Source organism: Trachypithecus francoisi, unplaced genomic scaffold, assembly GCF_009764315.1.
Source record: "Trachypithecus francoisi isolate TF-2019V2 unplaced genomic scaffold, Tfra_2.0 Lachesis_group10, whole genome shotgun sequence".
Taxonomy (NCBI): Eukaryota; Metazoa; Chordata; class Mammalia; order Primates; family Cercopithecidae; genus Trachypithecus; species Trachypithecus francoisi.
Genome location: NW_022681455.1, coordinates 87,894,275 through 87,907,503, shown reverse-complemented (window position 1 = coordinate 87,907,503; position 13,229 = coordinate 87,894,275). Strand labels below are relative to the sequence as shown.

Genomic DNA, 13,229 nt, shown 5'->3' with positions numbered 1-13,229 from the left:
TACATGTGACCTATTTCTATAACCATTCTAAGTCATGTTTCTTTTGGTGCCTAGATAACCAAATCTCTGGATTAGAGGATTCACTTAGTACTGAATTTTAGAAAGTGCTACAATGAAATACCAGTATTTCTTTTTCATGATAAAGTCATAATGTTGGGGGAAGAAATTCACACTGCTATTTTTATATTACTGAAAAAGTCTTAGAACCTAGGGAGAACAGATTTTTTTTTAAAGTACAGCACATGCAATACATAAGATAATTTTTTTTCCCTCAAAAGTAAAACTTCACGTGGAACTTTTAGATAGAGAAAGTAAAATAAAAATGTAGTTTTGAAACTGGCTGCAATCTTTAGGTATTTCAGGATATCCACAGAAGCTGACTTATAAAAAACATTCATATTTCTTAATTTCAACATAGATGACTAAAAGAAAATTCAGTCAATAACTAATAAAGTTAGTGAAACAAACACTTCCTACTTCTAGAGAAGCTTTCACCCACACACTCTAAGACCAAAAGACACGTTTAACCTTCAGAGTGCAAATAAGCCCACACATTTCAAGCAGCTTGGGTTTTCAAATTCTGTGCATGTTACCTGTTTCCCATGTACCAGAAAAGTAGTAATGTGTGGGGCTATAGAGGAAGAAAATTTCTGGGTAAATGCAGCCCCGTAGCGCACCGCCAACCTGGGTGTGTCAGTGGAAAGCCATAAAAGGGAAAATAGAGTAAATACAACTTCCAGGAGTTCTTCCAAACATAACAGTCAGCATTCTAAATGTTTGCTGGCTAATGATTTATCTGAAATGCATAAAGTGTAATACATAAAGCAAGAACAGATGTGCTTAATCAAAAATAAGACTATAGACCATACTTGAAATTTACTGGCTAAGAAAGTTTACCAGAACTATCACTTATTGGCTTGATGTCTATCTTACTGTACTAAGAATTTACAGTGAAAATTTGAGAGATTTAACTATAGGATTATTACATTATTTCTTCTGAGGAGGAATGGTATATTTATGATAAAAATAGAATTGAAATATCCTAAGAGATTGTTTTGTCTAATCCCCTTATTTTAGGGATTAGAAACCTGAGGCTCACTGAGGTTAAGGGAGTTTCTTATGACATTCTTGAGACTTTTTTTTTTTTAAGTGGATAATGTATCATTAAAAAATGTGTGCATGTGTATATATATCTATACATACACTTTGACTTTCAATATTTGTTAGATTCAGCTAGTAAAACATTTCTGTAGAATTACATCAAAATGCAGAGGACCATGCATTTAGGCATTCCTACTCCATTGTGAATTTAAACAACTTTATTTATTTAAACTTTCCTACTTCTTTTTTTTTCAATCTCTGGGAAGAGATTACCACTGTAGAACAAATTGGTTATTTTTCATGAAGCAGCTACAATCACTGGGATTCATTCAACTTAAGTGACAAGAGAATAGCCTTCTCAGTATATTATTTTTGCTTATGGTTAGATAAATCACTGGTCTCTTTCCATGGCCTTCTATAATAGCAGAACAGGTTTCCTAAATTAAAAAACAGAACTTAAAGCACCTTGCTGGGGCAGAGAAGGTGTAGAGTAGGAAAGAATTCTTAGCATATCATTCCAGTGAATACTCCTCAGGTTCAATCCCTACAGTGTCTTTGTTTTCAGAATTTTGGTGGAGGAGGTGCGGGGAGAGACATGCTACATAGGCACATTCTTAGGAAGTGCTGTAACCTTGGAGGTTAAAAGTAAAAATTAGGATGAATAACCATCTTTAAGACTGGTCCATTTTCTTTAGGCTATCGAATATGACAACACAAAAATAAAACGTAACAACAAGGACACTAATACAAACCAAAGTTTTTTGCTGCCAGCTCTTCTATAGACTCGCTCAATGTGATCAGAAACGGTACCTAGACATTGGATAAGAGTCTTTGTTGAACAAAACTTTTAATTAAATACATAACATTTCTTCCTCTTAAAAGTACTCAAATTTTCACTGTGCTTCACTAGAGTTGATACATCGATCCATTAATGTTCTGAACTGACATATTTAAATATGTAACTCAAAAATATAGAGTGTGATTATCTCCAGCACTTGATACTATTTAGTCTGAGTATATAATTTTAGTACTTTATTTCTTGAAATTCAACTATTTTCCTAATTAATATGCAATCTAAACTTTTAACAATACAAATGCTATTTTAATTTACTGCAGGAAAGAGGAAAAGAGAATATAGTAAAAGAATTAGCAATTGAACAAATATTGTAGACTCTAATATATATGACTTTTCGTTTATTTGTTCAATAAAACTTTACTGAGGCCTTGTTATGTACATGGGGCTATGATCATTCCAACATACGCTACTGCTCAAAAGACACCAGTGGGTTTCATTATTTGGCCACGATTTTGTCCATAAAATCACAATGTGACAGGAAAGAGCACCAAAAGAACAAGATCTTTAACATTTTACTCTAAACTTTTTATAGCCTTTTAACATATTAGATAAAATTATATTCAGATTCTGTAGATGCACATGATTTTCAATGTTTCACATAAGGTTTTATAGATTTAAAACATTTAATGAATATTATTCTCAAGTTTATAAAAATGGTTTAAAAAATCATTCCCTTAGCATTTTCATTATAAACTATTTTATATAAATTTTATTTTATTTAAAAGCACTAAAACTTTTCAATAAAAAAAACAGCCATCCTGAATTCTAGGTTTCTAATGAAATGCTTGATTTTTAAAAATCCTACTGTTGGCTGGGCGCGGTGGCTCAAGCCTGTAATCCCAGCACTTTGGGAGGCTGAGATGGGCGGATCACGAGGTCAGGAGATCGAGACCATCCTGGCTAACACGGTGAAACCCCGTCTCTACTAAAATGTACAAAAAATTAGCCGGGTGAGGTGGCGGTGCCTGTAGTCCCAGCTACCCGGGAGGCTGAGGCAGGAGAACGGCGTGAACCCGGGAGGCGGAGCTTGCAGTGAGCTGAGATCCGGCCACAGCACTCCAGCCTGGGTGACAGAGCGAGACTCCGTCTCAAAAAAAAAAAAAAAAAAAAAAAAACCTACTGTTTTAGATAAAGTGCAAATTTCAGTGAATGTCCTAAATACAACTGAGATTCTGCTTATACTTACAGTTTTAAGGCTAATTAGAAATATGCAAGATTCTGTTTGAAATTTGCTAAAAGTTCCTCTGCCTTTAACAAGCTAAGAAATGGAAAACGATTCAATTCACATGTATAATACTCAAGAAGGTTATCTCTTAGCTATAATAAGGCAAAAACTAAGTAGATCTCATTTGAATAAATAACTATGCTCGGTTAATTACCAGAACCAAACGTATTATTAATTCCACTGCTGTTTTTCAGTTCTAACCGTATCAACACACACCTCTTAACAGAGTACTTTCAAATAAGCCAAAGATTTTTGAATAGCTAGACATTAAGTACTTGAACTGTATTCTGCATTATTCTGTATTACAAAATGTCAGAAGTGGACCATGGTGGAGAACTTAAAGATTCCTTACAGTGGTGACTCCACATGCAAGTGTGAATCTGGGGGATAACTGGGTTTCATCCTTAATGCAGAGTGGACATAGACATGATTACAAATGATTTATTTTTATTAACCATCTTCAGAGCACAATTCTATTAAATGTCATGTTCCATTCCAAATGGCTGCTGCAGATCATGAGGGAGCTAATTTTTATAGACATAACAATTCAATGTTATTCTTGAAAAATTAGAGAAGATAAAACTGGAAATAGAAACTGTCAATAAACAACTATGGAATTCACCAGAGGTTAACAGTCACAGGTACAATCCAAGCTCCAATACTTTTCAGACAATCAGAGAAACAATCAAGCATCACTGCATGAAAGCCAGTTAGGGGTTCATACATCAGTCTCCTCCACTCTAGGGGGTATGAATGAACATTTTCCATTCAAAAGTGAAAAAGAAGCTTTAATGAAGGGGGAAATAACTTGCAACATTTTAGTGGATAGCTTATGCATATTTGATATATGTTCAACGCTACAGCGGTCCTCTTATTTAAAATGTTCTCTTAGACATGTACTCTTACCTTCCTTTGTGATGAAGTTGGGGCCTTCTCTTTTGAGCAGTATACCCAGCAGGATGGCTTGGCTAGCCAGACAACTGCAATCCTGAAAATATAAATCACGGTGAGGAACTGAAATGAAATGGGTACAGGAGTTACTACAGAGGGTAACTAATCACAAAACCACATGATGCAGAGAAGAAATACTTTACTATGAACTGAGGAAAGATAAACTGTCATTGATATAATATAAAGCATAAGATGACATTATATAGCGATTCATACTTATCTTAGATATCTTAGAGATAGAGGGTAGACAAGTGACAAGCTGGATTCCTGGGGTGGTAGGATTTAATAATCAAATTTGCCAGAAAACAAGATAAGTAATGAACAGAAAATATTTTATCTACAAACAATAATAGTGATTTTGCCACTCTCTGAGAGACTTGGCCAGGTTATTTAACCACTCCCTTCTTGATTCTTCTTATTGGTAAATGGGAGACCATGTTGCTAGCAAACTGTTGTGAAGAGATAGATGATAGGAGGGCACTTGTTTAGAGTGTTTATTACATATTAGGGCACTGTGCTATGTGCTTTATGCCATTTTATATCTTATTCATGCTTATTTGGATCTATACAATATCCATCAACAAGCATTGGTCACATCTGGAAGGATATATATTTGGTCTACATGCTCAGATTTGTATGCCCCAAACAAAACGTCACAGTGCTTATTGCTCTACTGGAGAATTTCATTTCTCTGAATCAGTACTACACCCTATCCACCCTTACTCTTCTGAAACGTAAGTAATCTTAGGAAAGATAAATATTCATTTGCCAAAATATTTGTATGAATGCAGTGAAAGGACTGCTTTACTCAGTGACAGGACTGATCTAAAGCAAGCATTACACCTAAACACTGGGGCAGGAGACAAGATGGGGGCAGAAAGGGAGAAAGAGGGCTCTGAAAGAGAAATCTGGAGAACCCACAGGCAACTATCATTGACTTCTTTAATGGCTCATACCATACTTGTGTATCCAAGACAAACATATTCACCTGCAATTCTTAAGCATTTTAAAAGATATCTATGCAGATGTTAGACCAAGAGAACAACTTCTCATGATTGCCCTGGGTGTAGACAAGTTATCCACCTCCAGATTAATTGCTACCTTCACTGAGAGGACAAAAAGACATATGGTCTGACTCTGGGAGCCTCTGCTCCAGCAACTGAGGGCCATGTGGGAACTGCATCTGTCTCACATTCAGTTTTTGAAGAATTTCGTGGGTGGGTTTGTCCTTCCATTCACTAATGTTGACATCCGGCTGCTGTCCCAGTTCAGGAGCACTAGGGGTGCTGCTTTGACGTTTGACTTTTGAATGTTTGGGAGGTTCTAGTTCCTCAAAACTCTTAAATTCTGGAAGCCTAGAAAGTAAAAGAAAAGGTTTCATATTTTCTACTTTTGTAATGTAATTTCAAAAAACCCAAAATGAAATAACCCAAAGGGACTTACTCTTCTGTGTCACTGATTCGTAGGAAATCAAGTTGTTCTACTACAGCTCCAGATATGAGTGTCTGAAACGTGATCAAAAAAGGATTAGAAACTCTTAGATACATCAAGCCATACTCTTATGGCCTGTGTGCATACCTTTCTGTAATTAAGTAATACTTCAAAAAATTGCTTAAAAATATATACAGTTCTGGGGCAGAGCAAGATGGCCGAATAGGAACGGCTCCAGTCTCCAACTCCGAGCGCGAGCAACACAGAAGACCGGTGATTTCTGCATTTTGAACTGAGGTACTGGGGTCATCTCACTAGGGAGTGCCGGACAATCGGTGCTGGTCAGTTCCTGCAGTCCGACCATCGAGAGCTGAAGCAGGGTGAGGCATCGCCTCACCTGGGAAGGGCAAGGGGGAAGGGAATCCCTTTTCCTAGCCAGGCGAACTGAGACACACAACACCTGGAAAATCGGGTAACTCCCACCCCAATACTGCGCTTTAAGCAAATGGGCACACCAGGAGAATATATCCCACACCTGGCCGGGAGGGTCCCACGCCCACGGAGTCTCCCTTATTGGTAACACAGCAGTCTGCGATCTAACTGCAAGGCAGCAGCGAGGCTGGGGGAGGGGCGCCCGCCATTGCTGAGGCTTAAGTAGGTAAACAAAGCCGCTGGGAAGCTCGAACTGGGTGGAGCTCACAGCAGCTCAAGGAAACCTGCCTGTCTCTGTAGACTCCACCTCTGGGGACAGGGCACAGTTAACAACAACAACAAAAGTAGCAAAAACCTCTGCAGAGGCAAACGACTCTGTCTGACAGCTTTGAAGAGAGCAGTGGATCTCCCAACACGGAGGTTGAGATCTGAGAACGGACAGACTGCCTGCTCAAGTGGGTCCCTGACCCCTGAGTAGCCTAATTGGGAGACATCCCCCACTAGGGGCAGTCTGACACCCCACACCTCACAGGGTGGAGTACACCCCTGAGAGGAAGCTTCCAAAGGAAGAATCAGACAGGTACACTCGCTGTTCAGCAATATTCTATCTTCTGCAACCTCTGCTGCTGATACCCAGGCAAACAGGGTCGGGAGTGGACCTCAAGCAATCTCCAACAGACCTACAGCGGAGGGTCCTGACTGTTAGAAGGAAAACTATCAAACAGGAAGGACACCTATACCAAAACCCCATCAGTACGTCACCATCATCAAAGACCAGAGGCAGATAAAACCACAAAGATGGGGAAAAAGCAGGGCAGAAAAGCTGGAAATTCAAAAATAAGAGCGCATCTGCCCCTGCAAAGGAGCGCAGCCCATCGCCATCAACGGATCAAAGCTGCTCAGAGAATGACTTTGACGAGATGAGAGAAGAAGGCTTTAGTCCATCAAACTTCTCAGAGCTAAAGGAGAAATTACGTTCCCAGCGCAAAGAAACTAAAAATCTTGAAAAAAGAGTGCAAGAATTGACAGCTCGACTAATTAATGCAGAGAAGGTCATAAACGAAATGACAGAGATGAAAACCATGACACGAGAAATACGTGACAAATGCACAAGCTTCAGTAACCGACTCGATCAACTGGAAGAAAGAGTATCAGCGATTGAGGATCAAATGAATGAAATGAAGCGAGAAGAAACCAAGAGAAAAAAAAAGAAGAAAAAGAAATGAACAAAGCCCGCAAGAAGTATGGGATTATGTAAAAAGACCAAATCTACGTCTGATTGGGGTGCCTGAAAGTGAGGGGGAAAATGAAACCAAGTGGAAAACACTCTTCAGGATATCATCCAGGAGAACTTCCCCAACTAGTAGGGCAGGCCAACATCCAAATTCAGGAAATACAGAGAACGCCACAAAGATACTCCTTGAGAAGAGCAACTCCAAGACACATAATTGCCAGATTCACCAAAGTTGAAATGAAGGAAAGAATCTTAAGGGCAGCCAGAGAGAAAGGTCGGGTTACCCACAAAGGGAAGCCCATCAGACTAACAGCAGATCTCTCGGCAGAAACTCTACAAGCCAGAAGAGAGTGGGGGCCAATATTCAACGTTCTTAAAGAAAAGAATTTTAAACCCAGAATTTCATATCCAGCCAAACTAAGTTTCATAAGTGAAGGAGAAATAAAATCCTTTACAGATAAGCAAATGCTTAGAGATTTTGTCACCACCAGGCCTGCCTTACAAGAGACCCTGAAGGAAGCCCTAAACATGGAAAGGAACAACCGGTACCAGCCATTGCAAAAACATGCCAAAATGTAAAGACCATCAAGGCTAGGAAGAAACTGCATCAACTAACGAGCAAAATAACCAGTTAATATCATAATGGGAGGATCAAGTTCACACATAACAATATTAACCTTAAATGTAAATGGACTAAATGCTTCAATTAAAAGACACAGACTGGCAAACTGGATAAAGAGTCAAGACCCATCAGTCTGCTGTATTCAGGAGACCCATCTCACATGCAGAGACATACATAGGCTCAAAATAAAGGGATGGAGGAAGATCTACCAAGCAAATGGAGAACAAAAAAAGCAGGGGTTGCAATCCTAGTCTCTGATAAAACAGACTTTAAAACATCAAAGATCAAAAGAGACAAAGAAGGCCACTACATAATGGTAAAAGGATCAATTCAACAGGAAGAGCTAACTATCCTAAATATATATGCACCCAATACAGGAGCACCCAGATCTATAAAGCAAGTCCTTAGAGACTTACAAAGAGACTTAGACTCCCATACAATAATAATGGGAGACTTCAACACTCCACTGTCAACATTAGACAGATCAACGAGACAGAAAGTTAACAGGATATCCAGGAATTGAACTCATCTCTGCACCAAGCGGACGTAATAGACATCTATAGAACTCTCCACCCCAAATCAACAGAATATACATTCTTCTCAGCACCACATCGCACTTATTCCAAAACTGACCACATAATTGGAAGTAAAGCACTCCTCAGCAAATGTAAAAGAACAGAAATTATAACAAACTGTCTCTCAGACCACAGTGCAATCAAACTAGAACTCAGGACTAAGAAACTCAATCAAAACCGTTCAACTACAGGGAAACTGAACAACCTGCTCCTGAATGACTACTGGGTACATAACGAAATGAAGGCAGAAATAAAGATGTTCTTTGAAACCAATGAGAACAAAGATACAACATACCAGAATCTCTGGGACACATTTAAAGCAGTGTGTAGAGGGAAATTTATAGCACTAAATGCCCACAAGAGAAAGCAGGAAAGATCTAAAATTGACTCTAAAATGTTAGAGTTAACATCACAATTAAAAGAACTAGAGAGGCAAGAGCAAACACATTCAAAAGCTAGCAGAAGGCAAGAAATAACTAAGATCAGAGCAGAACTGAAGGAGATAGAGACACAAAAAACCCTCCAAAAAATCAATGAATCCAGGAGTTGGTTTTTTGAAAAGATCAACAAAATTGACAGACCGCTAGCAAGACTAATAAAGAAGAAAAGAGAGAGGAATCAAATAGACGCAATAAAAAATGATAAAGGGGATATCACCACCGACCCCACAGAAATACAAACTACCATCAGAGAATACTATAAACACCTCTATGCAAATCAACTAGAAAATCTAGAAGAAATGGATAATTCCTGGACACTTACACTCTTCCAAGACTACACCAGGAAGAAGTTGAATCCCTGAATAGACCAATAGCAGGCTCTGAAATTGAGGCAATAATTAATAGCCTACCAACCAAAAAAAGTCCAGGACCAGATGGATTCACAGCTGAATTCTACAGAGGTACAAGGAGGAGCTGGTACCATTCCTTCTGAAACTATTCCAATCAATAGAAAAAGAGGGAATCCTCCCTAACTCATTTTATGAGGCCAACATCATCCTGATACCAAAGCCTGGCAGAGACACAACAAAAAAAGAGAATTTTAGACCAATATCCCTGATGAACACTGATGCAAAAGTCCTCAATAAAATACTGGCAAACCAGATTCAGCAGCACATCAAAAAGCTTATCCATCATGATCAAGTGGGCTTCATCCCTGGGATGCAAGGCTGGTTCAACATTCGCAAATCAATAAACGTAATCCAGCATATAAACAGAACCAAAGACAAGAACCACATGATTATCTCAATAGATGCAGAAAAGGCTTTTGATAAAATTCAGCAGCCCTTCATGCTAAAAACGCTCAATAAATTCGGTATTGATGGAACGTACCTCAAAATAATAAGAGCTATTTATGACAAACCCACAGCCAATATCATACTGAATGGGCAAAAACTGGAAAAATTCCCTTTGAAAACTGGCACAAGACAGGGATGCCCTCTCTCACCACTCCTATTCAACATAGTGTTGGAACTTCTGGCTAGGGCAATCAGGCAAGAGAAAGAAATCAAGGGTATTCAGTTAGGAAAAGAAGAAGTCAAATTGTCCCTGTTTGCAGATGACATGATTGTAGATTTAGAAAACCCCATGTCTCAGCCCAAAATCTCTTAAGCTGATAAGCAACTACAGCAAAGTCTCAGGATACAAAATTAATGTGCAAAAGTCACAAGCATTCTTATACACCAGTAACAGACAAACAGAGAGCCAAATCAGGAATGAACTTCCATTCACAATTGCTTCAAAGAGAATAAAATACCTAGGAATCCAACTTACAAGGGATGTCAAGGACCTCTTCAAGGAGAACTACAAACCACTGCTCAGTGAAATCAAAGAGGACACAAACAAATGGAAGAACATACCGTGCTCATGGATAGGAAGAATCAATATCGTGAAAATGGCCATACTGCCCAAGGTTATTTATAGATTCAGTGCCATCCCCATCAAGCTACCAATGAGTTTCTTCACAGAATTGGAAAAAACTGCTTTAAAGTTCATATGGAACCAAAAAAAGCCCGCATTGCCAAGACAATCCTAAGTCAAAAGGACAAAGCTGGAGGCATCACGCTACCTGACTTCAAACTATACTACAAGGCTACAGTAACCAAAACAGCATGGTACTGGTACCAAAACAGAGATATAGTCCAATGGAACAGAACAGAGTCCTCAGAAATAATACCACACATCTACAGCCATCTGATCTTTGACAAACCTGACAGAAACAAGAAATGGGGATAGGGTTCCCTATTTAATAAATGGTGCTGGGAAAATTGGCTAGCCATAAGTAGAAAGCTGAAACTGGATCCTTTCCTTACTCCTTATACGCAGATTAATTCAAGATGGATTAGAGACTTAAATGTTAGACCTAATACCATAAAAACCCTAGAAGGAAACCTAGGTGGTACCATTCAGGACATAGGCATGGGCAAGGACTTCATGTCTAAAACACCAAAAGCAATGGCAGCAAAAGCCAAAATTGACAAATGGGATCTCATTAAACTAAAGAGCTTCTGCACAGCAAAAGAAACTACCATCAGAGTGAACAGGCAACCTACAGAATGGGAGAAAATTTTTGCAATCTACTCATCTGACAAAGGGTTAATATCCAGAATCTACAAAGAACTCAAACAAATATACAAGAAAAAAACAAACAACCCCATCAAAAAGTGGGGAAAGGATATGAACAGACATTTCTCAAAAGAAGACATTCATACAGCCAACAGACACATGAAAAAATGCTCATCATTACTCGCCATCAGAGAAATGCAAATCAAAACCACAATGAGATACCATCTCACACCAGTTAGAATGGCAATCATTAAAAAGTCAGGAAACAACAGGTGTTGGAGAGGATGTGGAGAAATAGGAACACTTTTACACTGTTGGTGGGATTGTAAACTAGTTCAACCATTATGGAAAACAGTAGGGCAATTCCTCAAGGATCTAGAACTAGATGTACCATATGACCCAGCCATCCCACTACTGGGTATATACCCAAAGGATTATAAATCATGCTGCTATAAAGACACATGCACACGTATGTTTATTTCAGCACTATTCACAATAGCAAAGACTTGGAATCAACCCAAATGTCCATCTGTGACAGACTGGATTAAGAAAATGTGGCACATATACACCATGGAATACTATGCAGCCATAAAAAAGGATGAGTTTGCGTCCTTTGTAGGGACATGGATGCAGCTGGAAACCATCATTCTTAGCAAACTATCACAAGAACAGAAAACCAAACACCGCATGTTCTCACTCATAGGTGGGAACTGAACAATGAGATCACTTGGACTCGGGAAGGGGAACATCACACATCGGGGCCTATCATGGGGAGGGGGCAGGGGGGAGGGATTGCATTGGGAGTTATACCTGATATAAATGACGAATTGATGGGTGCTGACGAGTTGATGGGTGCAGCACACCAACATGGTACAAGTATACATATGTAACAAACCTGCACGTTATGCACATGTACCCTAGAACTTAAAGTATAATAAAAAAAAAAAATATATATATATATATACAGTTCTGAAGTAATTCTTAAATGAACATTTGAAAATCACACAGGTTTCTACACACACACACACACAAACCCCTAAAATAGAATATACACATCAAGTTACAAGTTTATGAGTCATTATAAATAGGTCAACATGAGATGAACTCTCTGTTCTTAGAATTGCAGGCATTTACTTTTAAGCTGGAATTAAAATAATTCAGTAACCATTAAAATGCTAAAAAAAATTACATTTCTGACTGGGGGGCAGTGTCTCATGCCTGTAATCCCAGCACTTTGGGGGGCCAAGGCGGGTGGATCACGAGGTCAAGAGATCAAGACCATCCTGGCCATCCTGGTGAAACCCCAACTCTACTAAAAATACAAAAATTAGCTCGGCGTGGTGGCATGTGCCACCTACTCGGGAGCTACTCGGGAGGTTGAGGCAGGAGAATCACTTGAACACGGAAGGTGGAGGTTGTAGTGAGCCGAGATCGCACCACTGTACTCTGGCCTGGCGGAGCGAGACTCCGTCTCAAAAAATAAATAAAGTAAAATAAAATATCCAAATTAGAAAACACATATAACACTAAAATTGTTTTGGGAAAAGATGTGAAACTGCACTTTGGATTCTGCTACTGTAATGTATTTCTGGGTCATCCAATGATAGGATACTGACAAGACTCCATTTTTTTCAGGAACACGAAGGTATTGGTTATCCAGGCCAATGCTTCTCTGCATTCTGGCGTAGGGCTACCCATATTTGGTCATTTTATTTTCCATTAGTTTCTGATTATAGGCTGAACAAACTAAATGAGTCTGAACTGAAACACTGTTTGTGTTTGTCAGTGGTTCACGGTGAACAGTATGAACAGTATAAATGAATGATAAACCTACAGTGATTTTTAACATTATGTGTCACTTCTAATTATCTGATGAATTGTCAGAGAAAATTGAGAAATGTACTCATAAAAAACAAGCCATAAATTATTACTTAAAAATAAGGCAATATTTATTACATATTTATACAATATTTATAACATATATTATTTTCTCTATTTTCTCACTGTTCATCTCAAATGTGAAGAAACAGGACACTGGGAATGTTGCTTTTGTTGGCTGACTACCCAGAGTAGTAGTGCCTTCTCCTCTAGTGGAAACTCATAAACAAAGTAGATCAACAAATGCCCATTTACAGATGACAGGATGGACATATTAATAGCAATCATAATAAAGTTTTCTTGAGTTTGAGTGAGAAAGGTCGACTATGCAGTTGATCTGCACATTTTTACTAGCCTGGC

At 38.7% G+C, this 13,229-nt stretch overlaps 1 protein-coding gene across 5 annotated transcripts in view; it reads right to left on the bottom strand.

Moving 5' to 3' along the window:
* The window catches only part of PHKB (phosphorylase kinase regulatory subunit beta), a 247,000-nt gene that overhangs the window by 29,646 nt on the left and 204,125 nt on the right, over window positions 1-13,229 (bottom strand). For 4 of the 5 annotated variants that reach the window (XM_033218310.1, XM_033218312.1, XM_033218308.1 and 1 more), the window contains 4 exons: window positions 5,577-5,638; window positions 5,326-5,488; window positions 4,089-4,170; window positions 1,854-1,911 (listed from right to left, as the gene is read on the bottom strand). In XM_033218310.1, coding sequence (XP_033074201.1) covers window positions 1,854-1,911; window positions 4,089-4,170; window positions 5,326-5,488; window positions 5,577-5,638 — 365 coding nt within the window. Of the gene's footprint in view, window positions 1-593; window positions 685-1,853; window positions 1,912-4,088; window positions 4,171-5,325; window positions 5,489-5,576; window positions 5,639-13,229 lie in introns of all 5 variants that reach the window. The other variant, XM_033218309.1, reaches the window with a different exon arrangement.